At 47.4% G+C, this 25,120-nt stretch overlaps 3 protein-coding genes across 3 annotated transcripts in view; 2 read left to right on the forward strand and 1 right to left on the reverse strand.

Annotated features, from left to right (window-relative positions):
* Nucleotides 1-7,290, forward strand: part of LOC147095709 (complement C4-like) — a 115,242-nt gene extending 107,952 nt beyond the window's left edge. The window contains exon 6 of the mRNA XM_085974170.1: nt 7,194-7,290. Within this exon, the coding sequence (XP_085830296.1) occupies nt 7,194-7,290 (97 nt within the window). The remainder of the gene's footprint in view (nt 1-7,193) is intronic.
* Nucleotides 1-25,120, reverse strand: part of LOC147095707 (complement C4-like) — a 450,539-nt gene that overhangs the window by 301,730 nt on the left and 123,689 nt on the right. The window lies entirely within an intron of this gene.
* The window catches only part of LOC147095710 (complement C3-like), a 53,532-nt gene continuing 48,011 nt past the window's right edge, over nt 19,600-25,120 (forward strand). The window contains exons 1-3 of the mRNA XM_085974757.1: nt 19,600-19,688; nt 21,161-21,266; nt 22,153-22,282. Of these exons, the coding sequence (XP_085830883.1) occupies nt 22,192-22,282 (91 nt within the window). The 5' untranslated portion in view covers nt 19,600-19,688; nt 21,161-21,266; nt 22,153-22,191. The remainder of the gene's footprint in view (nt 19,689-21,160; nt 21,267-22,152; nt 22,283-25,120) is intronic.

Consider the following 25,120-nt stretch of genomic DNA (forward strand, 5'->3'; position numbering starts at 1 on the left):
GGAACGATTGAAAAAGTGTGCCCTGTGCAACCCATTCATAATTTTAAAGACTTCTATCAGGTCATCTCTAAGTCTTTTTCCTAAAGAAAAAAGCCCACCTGTTCAATCCTTCCCGAGAGCTGTAATCTCTCAGTTCTGTTGCCATCCTTGTAAATCTTTTCTTTTTGCACTTTCTCCAGTGCTTCCATGTCCTTTTTATGGTATGGAGACCAGAACTGTGCACAGGACTCTGTGCGGCCTGACCAGCGTCCTATGTAAGCTTAGCATAACGTTACTACTTTTGAATTCTAGACCCCCAGAAATAAATCCCAGTGCTTTTATCGCATTTTTAATTGCTTTGCTGACCTGCGATGCTGTTTTTAATGATTTTTGCACCAACATCCCTTTGGTCTTTTACCCCATTCAGTTTATTCTATTTTCTAAGGTGTAGGTGATATTTCCATTTTTCCTACCAAAGTGCATCAACTCGGTCACATTTATCTATGTCAAATTTAATTTGCCACTTTACTGTCCAATCGGCACATTTTCTAATGTCGTCTTGTATTATGTTGCATTCCTCCTTAGCATTAGCTATACCCCCCAGTTTGTATCATATGCAAATTTTGATATTGAGTTACTTATTCCTAAGTCCAAACCATTAACATAAATTTACAGTGGTCCCACTACTGATCCTTCTAGCCTCCTACAATCTGAATAACTACCTTTTACCCCTACTCTTTGTTATCTGTGTTTTTTAGTCAATTTGCTATCCATTCAGCCATTTGTCCTCTGACTCCACATGTCCTAACTTTTGTCATGAGTCTACTGTGTGGTATCTTACTGAATGCCTTTGGAAAGTCTAAGTATATGACATCTACTACGCTACTATCTACACTTTCCATTACCTCTTCAAAGAATTCTATCAGGTTAAGTAAACATAATTTCGCCTTTTGGAATCCATGCTAACTTTTTTTATCACACTTTCTGTCTGTGAAGTTATATTAGACAGTTGTGTCAATCCTAACATGAGAATGAAGGTGAAACTGCTGGCCATGAAGCATGATACATTAGTCACATGTCTAGCACCAGTGTGAGCAGCACGATAGCTGATATTTTAACAATAGTTGGAAATTAAGCACATGCATAATAGTACATGGCAGCATTGACCTAGTCAACCACTGTCCGTGTCAACCTAATTTTACAAGCCAGTTGCCGGTGTCTTGCTGCAGATAGGGTTTTGCAACTGTCAAATTGACTCAGAGCAAGCAGAGGCAATTGTACCACATCACTGCCAAATACATGGGTCAGGGTAGCCAGGTATCACCCAGCGCTGATCTCCATGGCATTCCTTCTTTTATCAGCAGCCCATTTTAAAAATCACCCCATTTTTGTTTCCCTGTTTACTTCAATGGAACAGAAAATCGAGCAGGGTGTTAAATAGGCTCAGAATCATTATCACGATTTTGCGCCTCTGCCTAAGCCCTGTTTCTCCCCACAATGCTACAAACAAGCAATGATTCTGTAACCATTTTGCGCAAAATGAAACATTTGTGTTTCAGACTTTAGCTGCCCTGACATTGCGGGCAGGGCTACATCCAATTACTTGCAATAACTCCAGGAGGAGGCTGGAGTAAACCACAAAGAAATGACGTAAACGCCCGTATAAACTGTTTCAGGGTATTTTTAACTTTTGGCTATAGTTTAAAGTGAGCAATATTGGATTGGCCGCCTATGATGTCCCCTCCTGATTGTCCCTTCCATTGAATGTATAACGGGCAACCGACCTCATATATCCCAAGTAAATTATCCCTTTTCTCCGAGCGCCTTCTTGTCACATTTAGTACTCAGCTGTATGTAAGAGATACAAAAGCCAGCTTCACTTAAGAATTAGTACGCCAGTTTCGTTTAACACAATTCTTGTAAAAAAAATGGATAAATTTTCACCTTGCTGCCCATGAGTAAAACCGAACCACAATGCCAGTTTTACAGTGGAACAGCAAGTTCAAAAGTTTACCCCATGTTGAGTGAGACAGGCGCAGAAGAGAGGGGTCAAGTCATTCAATTCAAATACAAACATCTTGTAAAATTTGTTCAAATATGTGTTTGACTGGCAGAATTCCCCATCATCTAGATTTGACCGGTCCCCTCACTTTTTTTTGTAGCTACTTATTAGTTTATGTTGATCGATTCACAAATCCAGGTTTTACCTGGAATGGCAAATAGAAAATTTACCCCAGAGTTTCTGTCTGAAACCTTTCAATAGAGATAGATCAGGCAGATAGCTTCCTTAAATGCCTAAAGAAGGGAAATAACTTCTGAAAATATAATTTAAACCCTTCTGGCGCACTATTTATGAACTCTTTCTTATCTTCTATCCCCAAGAGAAGTTGACAAAGTTTAGCAATCAGGGACCATTTAGATGCTATTTTTTGCCTTCCAAACACAAGGAGTATCACATGAGATAATGTGATACGACCAGCAGTGTAAATATACAGAAGAGGGAACTCTGTCCATGCATTGGACAGCCTACAAGTTACCTATATACCTGGGCAAATGATAAACTCTATCATGGGATTGAAGGATAACGGCTCACCACCACTACAGTGTGATTGGCAGAAGCCAAACAGCGTACATAAGAACATAAGAAATAGGAGCAGGAATAGGCCACTTGGCTCCTCGAGCCTGCTCCACCATTCCATAAGATCATGGCTGATCTTGGGCTCAAAGCCACTTCCCCACCCATTATTAATGTAGATTGTAAATAGTTGAGGCCCCAGCATCGATCCCTGTGGCACCCCACTAGTTATCGTTTGCCAATCGGAAAATGACCCATTTATCTGGACTCTCTGCTTTCTGTTAGTTAGCCAATTCTCTATCCATGCTAATATATTACCCCCAATTCCGTGAGCTCTTATCTTATGCAGTAACCTTTTATGTGGCACCTTATCGAATGCCTCCTAGAAATCCAAATACACCACATCTACTGGTTCACCTTTGTCCACCCTGCTCGTTACACCCTCAAAGAACTCCAGCAAATTTGTTAAACATGATTTCCCTTTCATAAAACCATGCTGACTCTGCCTGACTGTATTATAAATTTCCAAAAGCCCTGCTACTGCTTCCTTAATGAAGGACTCCAGCATTTTCCCAATGACAGACGTTAGGCTAACTGGCCTATAGTTTCCTGCTTTCTGTCTCCCTCCTTTCTTAAATAAAGGTGTTACATTTGCAGTTTTCCAATCTGCTGGGACCTCTCCAGATTCCAGGGAATTTTTTGTATATTGCAACCAATGCATCCACTATCTCTGCAGCCACTTCTTTTAAGACCCTGGGATGCAGGCCATCTGGTCCAGGGGACTTGTCGTCTTTTATTTTACCAAGTACTATTTCCCTCGTGATAGTGATTGTCTTTAGTTCCCTCCTCCCTGTGGCCCCTTGATTATCCATTTTTGGGATGTTGTTTGTGTCTTCTACCGTGAAGACAGAATAAGAAATAACGGGGGATAATGTTAACGTTTATGGCTGCACGATAAGCGGATGATAGCAAACCGGCAATCTGTTGTACATTGCCAATGGCAATTGCCATTGAAGACACTGGGCCTGAATTTGTGATCGGAGGCTTCCCACGGGCGGATGCCTCCGGTCATCAAAAAATCAACACATTTACCTGGTGGCCCGGGAGATACGGAGGCTTGCGATCCTGGGCCTCTCCTAGTAGAAATGTGCAGAGCCCCACGTATCCCAGGGGTGCACACATTTCCCAAGCGCCCCTGGAATCAGGTGGGCCGGCCCAACCAATGAAAGAAGGGAATCCCCGTTCATACTTAGTGGGTTTCCGTACATACGGAACTGTCATAATATGAATGGGGATGACATAAAAAATACATGAACACATGAAATTAAATTTTTTTAATTACATATATAAAATGGCATTTCATTAAATATTTTAAAGAAACATTTAATTTTTTGAAAAAGAATGCATATGTTTCAACGGGGCTAAATATAAACTTACCTTATTGGACAGGGTTTCTAATGTATAAGTGAGTGGTAACATTTTATTTTTCTATTATTTTTAACTTTTATGCTGGTAAAAGCAGGCCTTATGCCTGCTTTGACCAGAAGTAAGAATTTCACAGGCATTCAGCGGGTGGAGGTTGGGCAGAGAGTGCAGATCAACACCCGCGGAGGCCCCTCTCCCAGGGATGTGGAGGATCTGTCGAGAGGATTCTTGACCGATTGCAAGTGCCAGGTGTATTGATTTCTTTGTGGGTTCAATGACGAGACATTTATGAAAGAGAATGTCTTTTAATCTAAAGTCTGTTCAACTCTTTATACAGCATTTACAGGAGACATCATGCTAGTGATGCATCTAGAACGAAACTGAAACTAAACTCTACTGCTTGTCTCTCACATGACCTCTGCTGGTCAGGCATAAGTAATCAATACATGCAAACATGCTGGTAAGGCATGATAATCAAACAGGCAAATAACATCACTATTTGCTGATATCATTACATCTCCCTTTCTTAAAACAAAAGTATTTTACTTTTAACTAACAACATGTTTTCTTTATATTAATCTGCATTTTAACTGTAACACTTAATGAACTTACATTATCATTATCATGATCAAGGTTTTTTAACCTTGCTTTGTGTGTTCACATGAAATATGTAAATACACTAGAACTTGAAGAAAGAATAAGATAACATTACTTTCTTCTATAACAATAGTCCTTAAATTTGCTCAATGAGTCTCTCAGGAGGCTTCATGTGTCTTGAAGATTTTCTGATTGATTGTCCTTGAATCTGAGTTGTTGCCTCAGATGATGTGTTCTCGGCTGTGTGATCAGGTTGTTCAACAGTATCAGTCTTTTGACCTGCTGTGGCTGGTCCCATGAGAAGATCTCGACGATTTCTTCTCAGAACAGCACCCTCATCTGTCTGAATGGTGTATGATCTTGGTTGAACTTCACTCAGGACAGTTCCCTTCTGAGTCCATGTGTTTGTTTTGTCTTTGAACCTTACTTGGTCACCAGTGTGGAGTTCAGGTAGGTTTTGTGTTCCTCTGTCATAGTAGTACTTTTGCCTTGTACATCAGTCTTTTCACTGTGCTTGCGGGCTCTCCTGGGTCAACAGCTCTGGACAACGTGTCTGCTGTATACATCAGCTTACCCGGTGTGTACGCAACATTCAGTTCATCATAGACTGTCTCTCCTTCGCTTTCCACAACGAGGACTCTCTTTACCAGGTTCAGTCTCTCACAGGCTTTTAAACCTAGTATGGCTTGCACATCCTTTGGCACCACGATTAATGCTAGCGTGTGCTCTCTGTCCTTGTGTGTTACTTTGACAATGCATCTTACCTGTGTATCCTGTCACTTTCACTTTTATTCCATGTATCTTTGGTCTGGTCTAATTTTCTTAAAATCAGTCTCTGATATCAGATTAACTTGTGCTCCAGTATCCAATTTAAATGGAATGTGTATGTCATTCACTTTTAGTGTCAACATCCAGTCTCTTTCTTCTTTTTAGTTTTCAGACACAACAACTACATTGAACTCCTCTATCTCGCTTTCATCTTCTGTATGGACCTTGCTTTGTTGCGCTTGGTTCTTACAGCAACGGGCATAATGGTTGATTTTGTTGCAACTATTGCTTGTTTTACCATATGCTGGACTCTTTTTTGGTGGATTCTGTGTACCGCATCGACTACATGTCTTTCAATAGTCTCTTTCATTTTTGTTCGCTGGCCATGCCTCTTTTTTCACATTGGCGCTCTTTTTGTTAAACGGTTTGTGTCCGTTCATTCTCACTGCATCCATGTTGCAGCTACTGTCACTGAACAGCTCCTTTGCCTGCAACTTCACAGTCTCTGTAGCCCTACACAGTGCTATGGCTTTTCCCAGGTCTAGATCTTGCTCTCTTAGCAGTCTTTCCCTTCGACCATTATCTGGAATACCACACACCAGTCTGTCTTTTATCAGCGAGTCTGTCAGTCCCCCAAATTCACATGTTTTGCTTCGGTTTCTCAGTTCAGTCACACACTGATCAATAGTCTCACCCGTTTTCTGTACACATGTGAAAAATCTGTGCCTCTCAAATGTCACGTTATGTTTAGGTATGCAGTAGGCCTCAAACTGTTCCATTATTTTATCTAGCTTCATTTTGTCTCCATCAACAGCGAATGTGAAGTTATTATGCACCTCCAGCACTTCATCACCCATGACATGTAAGAACAGTGACGATTTCTTTTTATTACTTTTCTCATCAGCTCCGATTGCTGATAAATACAACCCCACACGTTGTTTGAACCTTCTCCAATTTTCAGCCACATTACCTGTCAACTGAAGCGTCGCCGGTGGGTGTAAACCTTCCATTTTTTCACTTCGTTAGCTATTCTCCAATGGTAAGCAACGATGTTCTCTTTTGGCTTGCTAATTTGTGGAGAGCTGATTTAACTTCAGATTTTTTCTCTTCATCTCTTTCAATCCCACTACTGACACCATGTATTGATTTCTTTGTGGGTTCAATGACGAGACATTTATGAAAGAGAATGTCTTTTATCCTAAAGTCTGTTCAACTCTTTATACAGCATTTACAGGAGACATCATGCTAGTGATGCATCTAGAATGAAACTGAAACTAAACTCTACTGCTTGTCTCTCACATGACCTCTGCTGGTCAGGCATAAGTAATCAATACATGCAAACATGCTGGTAAGGCATGATAATCTAACAGGCAAATAACATCACTATTTGCTGATATCATTACACCGGGTTTCAGTGCGTGCGCTTCGCAGGCCTACACACGGAATATGCGCAGCCCCTACGGGAGGGTATGCACCTCGTTCACACCCGTGGGGGTCGCAAAATATGGCCTAATGGAAAATCGGATATGGTATAAAATGGCTAGCACCTGTTGTACAGCCTGAGGTAAAAGTTAAAATCACCCCCAGAGAAGAAAGCCCCCCCCAAAGCATAATGGGGTAGAAACTGATCTTGGGCACTAGCGCAAAATGGGCCACCCATTAGACTTCAATGGAACTGAATATCAGGAGGGGTGTACAATAGGTGGCCAGTGGAATATCTCCATATCCGCCCAAGTCCCCAATACAGTCATCTTCGCTATTTTTTTGGTTTTATCATCGAGGTGTAACCATTGTAAGATAAAGTCGAGGAAATACACTGAAGTATGTTCTGTTTTCCTTTCCTAAACAGGCCCGGCATTTGGCGAATTGAGGTGCAGTTTGACGATTCACCAATGTCCATGGTGTTCACGCAATTTGAGGTCAAGGAATTCGGTAACACTTATTAACCTATTTAAATTTTCAGCGAAAAATAATGTACGAATTCGTTTCAGTTGCCAAGGTTTCCAATTAGGTTTGGAAGGTTTTAACATTTCTGAAAAATTACCTCAGGTTGTTGATTGAGGCAGTGGGCCGAGAAATACGAGCCGCCCATTATACGCAGAACCTGATAGTCAGTTCCATTGCAGTCTGTGAGGCGGCTGCATATGACGGGCGGCCGATCCGACATCGCCCGCTTTGCGCCACCCCACATCCCAAGATGAATTTCTGAGCCATGAATATCCAAAGTACATATAGATAAGGAAGAGATTAATTGACACGAATAGTTATCTGGCTGTCTACATCTATGTAATGGGGATTACTTTTCACCAGCCTTGCTTGGGGAGCAAAGTCCACGGGGTGAATTTTCACCTGCACTGGCGGATGGAAAGCGGGCAATAGCGGATGGCTGCCCGTTTTACGCCTGATTTCCGTTCACCTTGACGACGGGCCTGCTCCATAACCGAGGGCGATATGCTCCAACGCAAGACAGGTCTAGGTATATAGAAACATTTCAAATGAGAATGGAAGATGCAGGATTAAAAAGCAAGCATTGGCTGAGCAGCGCAGGGTATCTGCTTTTAGGTAAGATTGCTTAAGCTATACAAGTTACAGAATGCAGTGTACATTTTAAATAAGTAAGGCTTGGTACTTTCCAGTCTTATAATATGCTTTGTAAACAGTTATCCATTTGTTGTTCTACAGTATGCTGAGAAATTATGCCTCTCGCATATTTCCTTAAACAGTAGTTTTAAAATTGTTGTCCTTACCTAAGGAACGATATACTTGCCATAGAGGGAGGGCAACGAAGGTTCACCAGACTGGTTCCTGGGTTGGGGGGATTGTCCTGTGAGGAGGGATTGAGTAGACTAGGCCTGTATTCTCTAGGGTTTAGAAGAATGAGAGGTGATCTCATTGAAACAAACAAAATTCTTACAGGGCTTGACAGGGTAGATGCAGGAAGGATGTTCCCCCTGTCTGAGGAGTCTAGAACCAAGGGTCACAGTCTCAGAGTAAGGGGTTGGCCATTTAGGACTGAGATGAGGAGAAATGTCTTCACTCAGAGGGTGGTGAATCTTTGGAATTCTCTACCCCAGAGGGCTGTGGAGGCTGAGTCGTTGAGTATATTCAAAACAGAGATCGATGGATTTTTGAATATTAAGGGAATCAAGGGATACGGGTGTTATGTCTGACATTGGTAATAGGAACTCGATTGCCTTGGCCTGAGCACATGGAGTTTGATAGTGCTGTTATCATTGTATTGTGTATAGGTATTCGATTGCTTTTTGCCTGAGTGTGTGAGTGTGTGTGTGTGGCAGCCATTATAAAAGCAACATGAACTGAACTCTTCTTACGCTCTCTGGATTATCTTTGCAAACGCAACATTTGGCGACAAGGATGGTTGAAATCTCTCTTCCACCACCTCCTCCCTCCCTTGCACTACCAGGTGAGCCCCCGATCCCATGGGTTCGCTGGTTACAGTCCTTTGAACCCTTCCTCATTGCTCTTGGACTAGAAACTGTGAGTACGGCTCGGAAAAAGGCACTGTTATCCCATTGCTTGGGAGCGGAGGGCCAGCGTGTTCTTGGGACATTACGCACAGCAGACTCAATCCAAACATATGATGAGGTTGTGGCTCTGTTAAGCACACACTTCTCTGCCCCACAAAGTGCCCTCCTGCGGCGATTCATTTTTAGACAGCGTCACCAACTCCCCGGCGAGTCTGTGCATCAATACATGGCTAATTTGAGGGGGTTAGCTAGCTCGTGCAAGTTCAGTGCATTACAAGATGAGATGGTGCGTGATCAACTAATAGAGCACACCAACAACGTGAGAGTGCGTGAAAGACTTTTACTCGAGTCCGACAATCTGTCGTCGTCACAGGCAGTCAACATTGCCTTTCAAGTGGAGTCTGCAGCCGAATGTGCAACGAAACTAGCACACACACCCAGTGACAGCGCCCTCGGCCCCGACAGCTCTGACACGGTAATGCTCGCACGACGGCAGCAACGCGCGCTACCACGGCAACAGTGTGGAAACTGTGGATATCGTTCACATGCTACCAGAGCGCAGAATTGCCCCGTGCACGGCCAAGCCTGTCGCAATTGTGGAAAACAAAATCACTTTGCCAATGTCTGCCGCTCTGCCCCGGTTGCTACAAATGAACACTCTCAGTCCTCAAGCAGTATAATTCACAACGTGAGCTCTGGGCCAGTAGTGACTTTCAAATCATACACAATTAACCTGAATGATGTGGGTACCGGTGCCAGCGTCTCACTGCTGAATGTGGACACATTCAAATGGTTTTTCAGCTCCCTGCCACTCTCTGCGCCCTCCACTGCCCTTTGCGGGTATGGTAATTCGAAAATTGGACTAGTGGGCTCAGTCAAACTCACTGTATGCTATGGAACAAAAGTTTTGCCAGATTTTTGTTTTCATGTGGCACGCCAAGGAGCTAACCTGATGGGACTGGATCTTTTCACTGACCTGGGTTTTTCTCTCTTGGACACCGACGGGTCTGCGATTCTGCACGTCGCCTCACCATGGCGCCAAACATGGCCAGCACTCTTCAAGGGTCTGGGCTGCCTGACTGCCTTCACCCACCAGCCCATGGTTGACTCCACCGTTACCCCTGTCATTCAGCCACTCTGCCGCATCCCGCTTGCTCTCCATGACGGGGTCACAGCTGAACTAAAGCAGCAACTGGAAGCCAGCATCATCGAACCAGTTGATGCCTCCCCATGGGTCTCCAACCTGGTGGTCGCAACGAAAAAGTCAGGTGGTCTACACGTCTGTGTCGATCTTCGAGCAGTGAATAAGGCCGTAATCCCTGACAAGTATCCACTGCCCACGTCAGAGGAACTCACAGCGCAGTTCTATGGTTCCATCCTGTGCTCGAAACTGGACCTTCGACAGGGCTATCTACAGGGTCCCCTCCACCCCAGCAGCAGGGACCTCACTGCTTTTGTGACACATGCTGGCGTCTTTCGGTACACCAGGATGCCATTTGGACGTAGCTCTGCACCCAGCTGCTTCCAAAAGGTGATGTCCTCTGTGCTCGCGGGCATTCCTGGGGTGGCCATCTACCTGGGTGACATCGTCGTGCATGGGCCTTCGACCTCCACTCATGACGAACGCCTTCACAGAGTTTTCACAGCTCTAGCAAAACACAAGCTCACACTGAATGGCGAAAATTGTGTCTTTGCTTTTTCAGAGATCGAATTTGTGGGGTTTCGGTTGTCGGCTGACGGTATATCCCCACTCCAGTCAAACGTGAATGCCATTCACAGCATCCCAAAACCCAGCTCTGCAGCACAGGTTGCCTCCTTCCTTGGCATGACTGTGTACTACCTGAAGTTTTTGCCCCAGTACTCAGCCACCACAGCCCCACTGCGCCAGCTCCTGCGAAAGGATGAGCCCTGGGTGTGGTCACAAGCCTGTACGGAAGCTGTTCGCCTCCTCAAATCGCAGCTCACGTCGCCTCCAGTGTTGGCTCACTTTGACGTCGCCAGCCCCACCCTCGTCAGCTGCAACGCGTCTGCTGCAGCTGTGGGGGCGGTGTTATCGCAGATACAGAATGGAGTGGAGAAACCAATCGCCTTTGCCTCCCGAGCCCTTAGCCCCACTGAACAGAAGTACTCAGTAGGTGAGTCTGAGGCGCTGGCGTGCATCTGGGCATGTGAGCGGTGGCACTTGTACACGTATGGCCGTGCCTTCACCCTGCGAACCGATCACCAGGCTCTCACTGCCCTGCTGTCGACATCCGGCACAGGCCACAGACCACTGCGTCGTCACCGCTGGTCTGACCACCTCCGCCAATACAATTTCAGTCTCCAGTTCACACCAGGATGTGACAATGTTGTTGCAAATCTGCTCTCCCGCACTGTCTCTGCCCCAGCCCCACTCGTCAGGTCTGAACATGTGGAACAGGATATCGTCCAGATGCTGCACACGCCTCTCCAAACCACAGTCTCTCTCCAGGAGCTCAAAGAGGCCTCTGAACTGGATCCGGCCCTCTCCCAGCTGTGCACCTTCATCAGAGATGGTTGGCCTCGCAAGGTGCCTGAGGAACTGTCTTCCTACTCCAGAGTTAAAGAGGAGCTCTCCTGCTGGAATGACTCCTGTGTTGCACGTGGGCTCTGCACTGTGGTCCCAAGTGCCCTTCGTGCGCATGTTTTATCCATGGCGCATGAGGGCCACTTGGGCATAGTGAAGCTCAAACAACGATGCCGAGACCTAGTGTGGTGGCTGGGTATCGACAGGGAAATCGAGGCCCTGGTCAAGGACTGTGCAGCTTGCCTTGTAAGTGGCAAGACTGGCCACCAAGCTCCCCCACCCCTGCAACCCCTTGCCTGGCCCTCTCAGCCCTGGGAGCATCTGCAGCTGGACGTCTGCGGGGAGATCCATGGTGTCCCCCACCATCAACGGTTCCTAGTGGTGACCTATGACCTGCACTCAAAATGGCCAGAGGTCACTGCCGTGGGTTCCGTCACCTCTCGGGTCATCATTGATATCCTTGAGTCCCTCTTCTCCCACTGGGGGCATCCAAAGGCCATCACCACAGACAATGGCCCCCAAATGGTCTCTTCGGAACTCTCCTCTTACCTTGAGAGCGAGGGCATCCATCACATTCACACAGCGTACTACCACCCCAAGTCAAATGGGGGGGTGGAGCGTTTTAACCAGACACTGAAAAATGGCCTCAGAGCACACCTATCCCAGGGGTGTGCATTTGACAAGGCCCTCCTCCAGACACTGCTGCACTACAGAGCCTCCCAGCATTCCACTACAGGGATCTCGCCCGCATCCCTCATGCTAGGCCATGAGCTCATTGATGTGTCTCAATAATTCCGAGACTCGATGTTAGCGAAACAAAACAAGGCTTTTATTAACTTAGAAAGTAACACGTAAGAGAGAGAGAGGTATCTTCCTTCTGGAGACTGAGGCCAGACTGAGCTAGCTTACAAAAGGGGCCAGGTATGGGCGGAGCCCTACACACACAGCACATTCCAGCACATTCCAATAAACAATACAATGAGGACTGGGGGAAGGGAAATGACACTGAAACCGACCACAGTCACAGGCAGTGATGAATGGAATATTTCATCACATTCACCCCTTCTATAGATTTAGTCTGTTCGGGGGTTTGATAGCCCTCTGCGACCGACGTGGCTGTTGTGGTGCTGCGGGTGTCGGCTGGGTGCCCCCGGTAGTCTCCTGGGTCTCTGCCGGGGGTGCCGCCAGGGTTGTTAAAGGGGTAGTTGGTGGGGGTGCCGTTGGTCGATGTTCTTCCTGGGGTGATGAAAGAGTAGTGGGTGGGTAAGAGTTGCTGTGATCGTTGTTGCTGCTATTGCCGTGGTTGTTGTCGATGCCGGCTGGGGCGACGTCTTTTATGGACATGGTGTCCTCCCTTCCGTCGGCGTGCCGGACATATGCGTATTGGGGGTTGGCGTGGAGTAGGTGTACTGGCTCCACGAGAGGGTCCGTCTTGTGGCCCCTCACATGCCTTCGCACGAGTACCGGACCTGGGGTGGAGAGCCATGACGGCATGGATACGCCTGAGGTGGATTTCCGGGGAAAGGCAAACATTCGTTCATGAGGCGTGGCATTAGTGGCCGTACACAATAGCGACCGTATCGAATGGAGCACATCCGAGAGGACTTCCTGCCAGCGGGAGATAGGGAGGCCCTTGGTCCTTAGAGCTAGAGTGACTGCTTTCCATACTGTCCCGTTCTCTCGCTCCACTTGGCCGTTACCCCGGGGGTTGTAGCTGGTGGTACGGCTCGTGGCGATCCCCTTGGACTGCATGTACTGGCGTAGCTCTTCACTCATGAAGGACGTCCCCCTATCCGTATGGATGTAGCTCGGCATACCGAACAGGCAGAACAGGCTGTTGAGGCATTTAATGACCGTGGCGCTGGTCATGTCTGGGCAGGGGAAGGCGAATGGGAACCGGGAGTATTCGTCCACAATGTTCAGGAAGTAAACATTACGGTCGACGGACGGGAGGGGGCCCTTGAAATCTAAGCTGAGCCGCTCAAAGGGCCGTGTAGCTTTGATTAAGTGGGCTCTATCTGGGCGGTAGAACCGAGGCTTGCACTCAGCGCAAGTGCGGCAGTTCCTGGTCAGAGACCGAACTTCCTCAATCGAGTAGGGTAAGTTACGGGACTTTATGAAGTGGAACAGCCGCGTGACCCCTGGGTGGCAGAGGTCGTTGTGGAGGGTCTGTAGCCGATCCCCGGTGGCGCTGGCACACATCCCTCGTGAGAGGGCGTCAGGGGATTCGTTAAGGGCCCCTGGCCGGTAAATGATGCCGTACTCGAAGGTGGAGAGCTCGATCCGCCACCTAAGAATCTTATCATTTTTAATCTTCCCCCTCTGTTTATTATTGAACATAAACGCTACCGACCGCTGGTCGGTAAGTAGGGTGAAGCGTTTGCCGGCTAGGTAGTGGCGCCAGTGGCGCACTGCCTCCACGATGGCTTGGGCCTCCTTTTCCACGGAGGAGTGTCTGATCTCGGGCCCTTGGAGGGTCCTCGAGAAGAAAGCTACGGGCCGCCCCGCCTGGTTGAGGGTGGCCGCCAAGGCGAAGTCAGACGCATCACTTTCCACTTGAAATGGAGTGTTCTCGTCCACTGCCTGTAGCGTGGCCCGCTCAATATCCTGCTTAATGCTTTTGAAGGCGGCGTGGGCCTCAGCAGAGAGCGGAAAAGAGGATGCTTTCAAGAGGGGGCGGGCTTTGTCGGAGTAGTTGGGGACCCATTGGGAATAATAAGAAAATAACCCCAGGCACCTTTTCAGGGCTTTGGGAGTGTTGGGCAGGGGCAGCTCCCGTAGGGGGCGCAATCGGTCGGGGTCTGGTCCGATTTCCCCATTCTCCACCACGCTGCCTAGTATGCAGAGGCGCGTGGTGTTGAAAACGCACTTGTCCTCGTTGTAGGTGAGGTTGAGTTTTTGTGCGGTTTCCAGGAACCTCTCGAGGTTCGAGTCGTGATCCTGCTGATTGTGGCCGCAGATGGTGACGTTGTCGAGGTAGGGGAAGGTTGCCTGCAAGTGGTGGTCATCGACCATGCGGTCCATCTCCCTCTGAAAAACCGAGACCCCATTCGTCACCCCAAAGGGGACTCTGAGGAATTGGTAGAGGCGTCCGTTCGCCTGGAAGGCGGTGTACGGGCGGTCCTCTGGTCTGATAGGGAGCTGGTGGTACGCTGACTTGAGGTCGATGGTGGAGAACACCCGGTATTGGGCGATTTGGTTCACCATTTCTGATATGCGGGGTAGCGGGTAGGCGTCTAGTTGGGTGTACCTGTTGATCGTTTGACTATAGTCGATCACCATCCGTTTCTTCTCGCTACCCCTTACCACTACCACTTGGGCGCGCCACGGGCTGTTGCTGCGTTCAATAATGCGCTCTTTCAGGAGCCTGTCTACCTCGGTCGTGATAAACCGCCTGTCCTCCCAGCTGTACCTCCTGCTTTTGGTCGCTATTGGCCGGCAGTTAGGGGTAAGGTTCGCGAATAGGGAAGGCGGCTTTACCTTCAGGGTAGCCAGACCGCACACTGTGAGGGGCGGCTGGGACCCACCGTACTTGAGCGTGATGCTTTGGTGGTTGCACTGGAAATCCAGGCCCAAGATCACGCTCGCACATAGGTTCTTCATGATTAATACTTTAAAATTATCGTATACAGTTCCGTTAACGCCCAATTGTACCGTGCAGTAACCCAGAATGGTCGATGTCTGGGTTTTATCAGCCATAGAGATGGTACCCTGAGCAGGGACCACCTTTAGGGAGAGTTGCTGTGCCAGTTCAGGGTGGATAAAACTCTCCGTGCTTCCACTGTCAATTAAACATTTAACCCGGCACCCGTTTACCTCGATGTCCACCATTGATTTGGATAGCGGGTGCGGCCTGGTCTGGTCCACTGTGACCAATGCCACTGTAGGGCCCTGATCGATACAAGATGGCATCCACGCTGTCTGCTCATAAGATGGTGGACCCCACGAGGTCGGGCAAGATGGCGTCCAAGATGGCCGCTCCCACGGCGCACACGAGGCAGTGGCGGGTTTTCCGGCGGTTGGTTTTCTGGCGGGGTTCCCTCTGCACACCTTCCCGAAGTGCACCTTCTTACCGCACTTAAAGCAGGTGGTGCCTTTCGCCGGGCACAGGTTTCTGGTGTGTTTTGGCTGCCCGCAGAAGTAGCAGTTGGGTCCCTGACGCGTCGCGGCTGTCGTAGGGCTTCTGGGGGGAGAGCGGGGCCCCGCCGGTGTCGGGCTGCCGGGCGGGGAAGATGCCTTCCAAGATGGTGGTGCCCTCGGTGCACACGTGGCGGCGTGGACGGCGCGGGCTGAAGAGTAGGCGTCCGAGTTTCTCTGGGCCACATCCAGGGATCGCACGGTGTCTGCAGCCTGTTTCAGGTCCAACCCCGTTTTTTCCAGCAGTCTTTGCCGGATGTAAGTGGAGCTGAGGCCTGTGATAAAGGCATCGCGAACAAGCTCGTCAGTGTACACTGCGGCTTTTACATCTCGGCACTTGCAGTCTTTGCCAAGCATTTTCAGGGTGCTTAGGAACTCCTCCACCGATTCCCCAGGTCGCTGTGCGCGAGTAGCGAGCAGATGCCGAGCATACACCTCATTCGTAGGCTGCTGGTAATGCGCCTTTAAGATGTCGCAGGCGGCCAGGTACGTATCGGCATCTTGGATGAGGGGGTAAACCCGGTGGCTTACCCAATTCCGCAGAATTCCGAGTCTCATCCTCGCAGCGTCCGTAGCGTCTTTGACGGCTGCGGAATTGTCCAGGAAGAATTCCATACACTCAAACCAGTGTCCGAAGCATGCTGATGCGTCCGGAGCATGTTGATCCAAATCCAAACGTTCGGGTTTCAGGAGTTGATCCATAGTGTTGAAAAATAAGTTAATAAAATTGATGTGCCTCAATAATTCCGAGACTCGATGTTCGCGAAACAAAACAAGGCTTTTATTAACTTAGAAAGTAACACGTAAGAGAGAGAGGTATCTTCCTTCTGGAGACTGAGGCCAGACTGAGCTAGCTTACAAAAGGGGCCAGGTATGGGCGGAGCCCTACACACACAGCACATTCCAGCACATTCCAATAAACAATACAATGAGGACTGGGGAAGGGAAATGACACTGAAACCGACCACAGTCACAGGCAGTGATGAATGGAATATTTCATCACACTCATGCGGCCCCTTGGCAGGCTCCGCCCCTCACTAGCTCAGAGCCCTGCTCCACCGGCTCAAGCCACAGTCGCTAGACAGCAGGAGAAGATGAAACTCTGCTTCGACCAGTCGAAGGCACCCAACATCTCAGTCTCCGATTGGGTCAGAGTCCGTCGGCCTCACCGCAATAATAAGATGGTGTCATTCTGGTCCTCCCCTCTCCAAATCAGCCGTCAACTTGGACCAGCCACTTTCTGCCTCACTGAATGCTCTAGGTGGCATGCCAGCCGCCTTCGGAAGGTGCCAGCACCGCCTGATGCAGGATTATACGGACCTAACCCCCAAGCCTTATCCCCAGAGTGGCGGGATGCACATGTGACTCAGCCAGCCAACCACCAAGCAGATGTTGTGCCTCAGCCTGCTCCTCACCAGTCCACACCTCGGCCTGTTCGTACACGTTCTCGCCCTGGCCACCTACAGGACTTTGTCACTACATTTCATGTTTGAAATTCTGTGAGGGGGGAGGAAATGTTATGTCTGACATTGGTGATAGGTACTCGATTGCCTTGGCCTGAGCACATGGAGTTTGATAGTGCTGTTATTGTATTGTTTATAGGTATTCGATTGCTTTTTGCCTGAGTGTGTGTGTGTGGCAGCCATTATAAAAGCAACATGAACTGAACTCTTTCTACGCTCTCTGGATTATCTTTGCAAACGCAACAATGGGGATAATGCAGGAGAGCGGAGATGAGGTAGAAGATTAGCCATGATCTCATGGAATGGCGGAGCAGGCTTGAAGAGCCACATGACCGACTCCTGCTCCTATTCCTTATGTTCTTATGTTGCCTTTGTCTGAAATTTGAGCGGAATTTTGCCGGAAGAATTAACTCATTTAAAATTAGTAATCAATGATAAAGTAACAGCGCATTTGGTGCAAGTTGGCACAGTTGCTAAACCAGTAGACAAAGGAATTTCAGACCAATACGTTAAGTTTCTGTAGAGTTTTAACCCACAATGGCGGAGCAGGCTCGAGCGGCTGATTGGCCTACTCCTGCTCCTGTTTCTTATGTTCTAGTACAATTTTAAGCCCAAGCGGTTTCAATACTAGAGTGTGTCATATTATGAAAGAGGTGCTAAGAAATTAGCGTCAATGTTTTCTTTATATTTTATGAAAGAAGCACTTTTCTATTTGAAAGCTAGCGAGGTACCTTTAACTTTGGGGCAGTGGTCTAACATGGACGACATCGAATTCAACGCCCATTACACACCTCGCCTGGTTATCCCGGCCATTCAATTGGATGGAAAGGATAATCAGGTGACTAATGGGCGGCCAGTTCGATTATCGCTGGTTTGATACCATCGCCCAAAGTTAAAATGCTCCCCATGGTAAACATACGGGGCAAAGTTATTTCAAAGGTTTTATATTAACAGAGCAGGCAGAGAAAGTCGATTCTCAGAACAGCATCAGATACTGTGGATATTCCAACACATTGTAGGGGTAACATAACTTCTGCTGAAAGTGTAAACCAGGCAATATCAATGTGCCGCACCTTATACCCCTCCCCTGCTTTCTTATACCACACTGGAAAGGAAAATCGAGGGATGTGTATAAAAGGCGGCCAATCCAGTAGACCCCTTTTTTAAAAATTCATTCTTGGGATGTGGGCGTCGCTGGCAAGGCCGGGATTTATTGCCCATCCCTAATTGCCCTTGAGAAGCTGGTGGCGGGCCAGCTGATACAACTGAGTGGCTTGCTAGGCCATTTCAGAGGGCAGTTAAGAGTCAACAACAATAACAACCAATTGTATTTATATAGCACCTTTAACGAAGTAAAATGTCCCAAGGTGCTGCACAGAGTTATTTTAAGACAACAAATTTGACACCGATCCACATAAGGATAAATTAAGCAGGTGACTAAAAGCTTGGTCAAAGATCTAGGTTTTAAGGAACGTCTTAAAGGAAGAAAGAGAGGTGGAGAGGCTTAGGCAGGGAATTCCAGAGCTTAGGGCCTAGGCAACAGAAGGCACGACCTCCAAAGGTTGAGCGATTATAATTAGGGATTCTCAAGAGGGCAGAATTAGAGGAGCGCAGATATCTCGGGGGTGGGGGGGGCGGTTGTGAGGCTGGAGGAGATTACAGAGATAGGCAGGGGGCGAGGCCATGGAGTAATTTGAAGACGAGGTTGAGAATTTTGAAATCGAGGCACTGCTTAACCAATCTATGTCAGCGAGCACAGGGATGATGGGTGAACGGGACTTGGTGCGAGTTAGGAGTTTTGGATCACCTCAAGTTTACGTAGGGTGGAATGTGGGAGGCCATCCAGGAGTGCATTGGAATAGTCAAGTCTCGAGGTAACAAAGGCATGGATGAGGGTTTCAGCAGTGGATGAGCTGAGGCAAGGGTGGATACGGGCGTGGAAGTAGGCGATCTTTGTTATGCTGTGGATATGTGGTTGGAAGCTCATTTCAGGGTCAAATATGACAGCAAGGTTGTGAACAGAGTGGTTCTGCCTCAGACAGATGTTAGGGAGAGGGATGGAGTCAGTGGCTAGGGAATGGAGTTTGAATCAACCACATTGCTGTGGGTCTGGAGTCACATTATACAACTGAGTGGCTTACTAGGCCATTTCAGAGGGTAGTTAAAATTCAACAACACTGCTGTGGGTCTGGAGTGAACATATTGGCCAGACTGGGTAAGAATGGCAGATTTCCTTCCCTAAAGGAGATTAGTGAACCAGATGAACAATCCAGTATTTTCTGATTACTGATAGTGGCATTTTAATCCAGATTTATTTCATTAACTGAATTTAAATTCCCCAGCTGCTGTGGTGGGATTTGAACTCACGTCTCCGAATCATTAGTCCAGGCATCTGGATTACGAGTCCGGTAACATAACCACTATGCTACCGTACCCCCTTAGATTGGTGTAAATAGTTATAATTACTGTTTGAAAATTTTGTGGTTAATATTCTCCAACTGCTGAAATAAATGCTCTGCACGATTTCTCGATTATACTAATAACTTTGCTACAATTTAAGGATTGCATATGCCATTATGTTATAAACATGCTCGGATTTATTTGATTAAATCATCTTTCAAAGTTCTCCCTAGTTTCAAGGTCGAGGTAAAGTCAGAGGAGATGTTTTATCTGATAACAAAGGATGCATTCAAATTCAAAATCTTGGCAGAGTAAGTAAAATATCGTTATCTAATCTTTTTTTGTAATTTTTTATTGTGGCATTCGAGTTCTACCATGTGGGACATTGTCAAAAGTCTTCTGTAAGTCTACGTGATGTAGATAATAGGGAATGCCCTTACCGCCCCATGTCAAATCCTTATTCTGCTGATATGTAAATATTCCTCTAGTCCATCCTTGGAAAAGATGCAGTTATTTTTGTCTGTTATTGATAGTAGGCTACTAGCCTTTAGTTGCCTGGATCCACTTTTTAAATATACGCGAAATATTTGCCTATCTTTTTTTTATCTCGCCCACGCTCACCAACTTCCAAGACTCCTCCGTGATGATATCGCTTTACCTAGAATTTTCCTCACTTGACATTTGCTGCAGTGGGAGGTTTATACAACTGGGTGTGGAACACTGGTCAGCCTTGAGCCCCTTACCTTACAAACTGTAATTGTCTTGCTGACAACAAAATGGATTTTGGGAGCACTATCAAGGAAGCCGGAATTGCCCTCTATAATTTACTTCTGCAAAAATAATATTTCAATATTTTAACTATGTAATTTTCTTTTAATATAACGGATCTGTTTAAAAAAATAATAATTTTGCAATCAAGTGGGAAATTCTGACTGATTTTTCCCTCCCTTTCTCCGGTATTGAGGCAAATTTCAATACGCCTACCTGGAAGAGATTAGAGAACTCGGCACAGGCGAGGATCCGAAAATGTAAAAAGTGGGATGTGTTGTTCCACTTGGAGCTTTTTAAAAAAATGAAGTGGTTTATTGTAAGCAATATGTCTAACTTGAGAGAGTGGTTAACAAAGCATAAGGGATTTTGGGCTTCATAAATAGAGGTATTGAGTACTAAAGTAGAGAAGTTATGCTGAACATTTATAAAGCTCTGGTTAGGCCACAACTGGAGTATAGTGTCCAGTTCTGGTCACCACACTTTAGTAAGGATGCGAAGGCCCTTGAGAGGGTGCAGAGGAGATTTACCAGAATGGTTCCAGGGATGGGGGATCTTAGCTACAAGAACAGGTTGGAGAAGCTGGATTTGTTTTCATTAGAGCAAAGGGGTGAGTTGATAGAGGTGTACAGGATAATGACGGGTTTGGATAGGCTAGACGTGGAAAGGCTGTTCCCACTAGTGGATGGTACAAGGAGTGGGGGACACAGATTTAAGGTTATGGGCAAGTGATACAGGGGGTATGTGAGGAAAAACTTTTTTACGCAGCGAGTGGTGAGGACCTCAGTCTCCCTGCCGATGGAAGTGGTGGAAGAGGAGACACTTAATGTTTTCAAAGGGGAGACTGGATAGGTACTTGAGGAAAATAAACTTGCAGGGCTACGGGGATAGAGCGGGGGAATGGGACTGAGTGGATTGCTCTACAGAGAGCTGGCACGGACTCGATGGGCTGAATGGCCTCCTTCTGTGCTGTTATGACTCTATGACTCTATCTCCTGTTGATTATTTGTTAAAGCCATACATACGGCCAAGCTGTGGAAGGAATGGCATATGTAAGATTCGGAATAATTGACGGAACAAACAACAAAACCTACTTACGAGGACTGGAACAACAACTGCCGGTGAGTATAAAATGGTTACGGATTTATAGTGATAAATGGTGGTGTTCGATTTTAGTAAACACAAACTTGGGGGAAAAATTGGGTGGCGCCCTTTTTGGGGTGCTAACGTCGTTGGGGCCCGAAAAGTTAGTGCCCCTCCGCCAGAAATTCAGTGGAAGCGCGCCAAGCAGGAGGCGGGGCGCTACTGGAAGCGCTCCACCTCCTTCTTGGGGCACTACAAGTGAAGATCGCGGTGCTACATGCAACAGCGCCATGCGTGCCGGCACATAGCGCCGCCACTAAACTTTTGCTAAATTTCGCGGGTGGCATTAGCGGCGCTGCACCAGGGCGTTCGGGGATTTGCGCCCCGTTAGCGCCCCCCGCTAACGAGAGGTGTAAATCAACCGAATTTTCCCGCCCCAAGTGCTTGGGCTAGAAATTTGTCTAGGGCGGTGGCGCAAAACTGCAATGACTGAATCTCAGGCGCTGCGTATAACGGGCGGCTGATCCGATAGCGCCCGTTTCCCGCCATCGGCCGAGATGAATTTCTTGGCCGATGCGTTTGTTCGAGATTCCTTCTTCGGCTATTTCGTCGGGTGTCAACCCAGTCATGTTGGCAGTTTATGCACTGGAATGCCACATCAGCTCCAACTCGTACAGTGGGAGGGTCCGGTACCAATGCTTAACTGTATCCTCCGAAATTCTTTGTTCCACCTCCAATCATTAATTTTAAGCTCAGTTTAGGTTCATGGCCACAGTTAAATACTGAATCATAAGATCACTGATATTTTGAGGGTAAAAATTTGGAAGAAATGTAATTATTAAGAATGGAACAAGGAGGAAACGGAGAGAAAATAAAGGCACTGAATTGGAATCGGATAATATGCACCTTTATTCTCACTTATAGATCAAGAAAGGAGTGGTGACCTCTTCCCTCACAACCTAAATGCTATTGGAAAAAATCAAACCTTTGGAAAGTATGAATGATCTTGTGGGACACCATTTGTATATGGCGGTAACTGTTTTTGAAACATTCAGTAAGTGATCTAAAATTGGATAGATATCCGATTAGATGTGTTTTTAATAGTTGTTCTCAGGGTGTGGGCAAAGGTGCTGAGGTCACATTTATTCTCCATCTTTAAATCCCCTGATGAGTGATGGATCTTCTGACCTTGTGCCATTGGCGCTCCCACGACCATGTATTTTAGGTCATAGAAACATAGAAGATAGGAGCAGCAGTAGGCCATTCGGCCCCTCGAGCCTGCTCCACCATTCAATGCGATCATGGCTGATCATCCAAATTCAGTACCCTGTCCCTGCATTCTCCCCATACCCCTTGATCCCTTTAGCCTTAAGAAATATATCCAAATCCTTCTTGAATATATTTAATGAATTGGCCTCTACTGCCTTCTGTGGTAGAGAATTCCAGTTTCACCACTCTCGGGGTGAAGAAATTCCTCCTCATTTCTGTCCTAAATGGCTTGCCCCTTATCGTTAGACTGTGACCCCTGGTTCTGGACTCCCCGACCATCGGGAACATCCTTCCTGCATCTAGTCTGTCCAGTCCTGTCAGAATTTTATAAGTTTCAATGAGATCCCCTCTCATTCTCCTAAACTCCAGCGAGTACATGCCCAATCGACCCAATCGCTCCTCATACATCATTCCTGCCATCCCAGGTATCAGCCTGGTGAATCTTTGCTAAACTCCTTCCATGGCAAGAACATCCTTCCTCAGGTAAGGCGACCAAAAATGCACACAATACTCAAGATGTGGTCTCACCAAGGCCCTGTATAACTGCAGCAAGACATCCTTGTTCCTGTGCTCAAACCCTCTCGCTACGAAGACCAATATGCCATTTGCCTTCTTAACCGCCTGCTGCACCTGCATGCTTACCTTCAGCGACTGGTGCACAAGGACACCCAGGTCTCGTTGCACTTCCCCTTCTCCCAATCTATTGCCATTCAGATAATAATCTGCATTCCTGTTTTTGCTACCAAAGTGGATAACCACCCATTTATCCACGTTATATTGCATCTGCCATGCTTTTGCCCAATCACCCAACCTGTCCAAATCATCCTGGAGTTTCTCGGCATCCTCCTCACACCACACACGCCCACCCAGCTTTGTGTCATCTGCAAATTTGGAGATATTACATCTAGTTCCCTTGTCTAGATCATTAATATATATTGTGAATAGCTGGGGCCCAAGGACTGATCCGTGTGGTACCCCACTAGTCACTGCCTGCCACTCAGAAAAAGACCCGTTTATTCCAACTCTTTGCTTTCTGTCTGCCAACCAGGTCTCTATCCAAGTCAATACCTTGCCCCCAATCCCATGTGCCTTAACTTTACACGCTAATCTCTTATGCGGGACCTTATCGAAAGCCTTCTGAAAGTCCAAATACACCACATCCACTGGTTCTACCTTATCTATTTTACCAGTTACATCCTCAAAAAATTCCAGCAGATTGGTCAAGCACGATTTACCTTTTGTAAATCCATGTTGACTTTGTCCGACCCTGTCAATGTTTTCCAAGTGCTCTGCTATTACATCTTTTATAATGGACTCTAGCATTTTCCCCACTACCGATATCAGGCTTACCGGTCTGTAATTCCCTGTTTTCTCTCTACCACCTTTTATGATTAGTCATTCTGAAGGGTGATAAAAGTGTAGAAATGCAGTGGTCATAGGAACAATATAGAGGGGTTATTACGCTGCTGGGTCTAGACTACAGGCCACCAAATCATGAGAAGATGATAGAAGAGCAAATTTTCAGCTAAATTGCTGAAAGATGCAAGAACTTTAGAGTTAGGATAATGGGGGACTTCAATTATCCTAATATAGACTGGAAAAATAACAGCGTAAAAGGCAAAGTTGGGAGGATTTCCTGAAATTTGTACGAGAACTTTCTTCATAGAATCATAGAAATTTACAGCAGAGAACATAAGAAATAGGAGCAGGAATTGGCCCCTCGAGCCTGCTCTGCCATTCAATAAGGTCATGGCTGATCTTGGGCTAAAAGCCACTTCCCTGCCCGCTCCCCATAACCCTTCACTCCCTTATCTTGCTAAAATCTGTCTATCTCCACCTTAAATGTATTTAATGACCCTGCCTCCACGGCTCTCTGGGGCAGAGAATTCCACAGATTTACGACCCTCTGAGAGAAGAAATTCCTTGTCCTCTCAGTTCTAAAAGGGCAACCCTTTAAACTGAAACTATGCCCCCGAGTTCTAGATTTCCCCACGAGGGGAAACATCCTCTCTGCACCTACCTTCTCGAGCCCCCTTAGTATCTTATGGGCTAAAAATTCAGGGCGCCAAGCTCGCCTGGGCGCCGGAAGTCCCGCCCCGGAAGGAGCCGGGAGCGCCAGCGGGATACTCAGTTTGAGCGCCCCAAACAGAATCGGGGCACTGCTCAAGGCGCCCTGCGTCCCTCTTGGGGCACTGAAACTGAATATCGCAGTGCAACACTGCGGCACGGCGTGCTGCGGTACTGCAGGCCTTCCTGCCCTTCTTAAAGGGGAGGGGCCTGCACCAGCGCGATCTCTGATCGCGAGTGCTGGCAAAAGAGCCCGGCACCGAGGAGACGTGCCGGGCTCTTGGGACACAGCCGGCACTGCCCGGGTGGGGGGATCAGGAGGCCGGGGACGGCGGCGCGAGGAGGTGCTGGCAGGCGGCCAGCGAAAAAAATGGCCGCCTCGCACCTCCCCTTTAATTAGCGCCACTACCGCTCAGGCAGCTGCGACCGGCGCTACAGGGGGGGGCCCGACCCAATATCGCGTTCGGGGTAGTAGTGGGGTGCTGCGCACACTGATGATATCATCGGTCGCAGCGCTACAGACTAACGCCGCCATTAGCGCCCCGCTAAATTTCAC

This window comes from Somniosus microcephalus, unplaced genomic scaffold, assembly GCF_052327205.1.
Source record: "Somniosus microcephalus isolate GS21.2 unplaced genomic scaffold, FLI_Smic_1.0 unresolved_chr1, whole genome shotgun sequence".
NCBI lineage: Eukaryota > Metazoa > Chordata > Chondrichthyes > Squaliformes > Somniosidae > Somniosus > Somniosus microcephalus.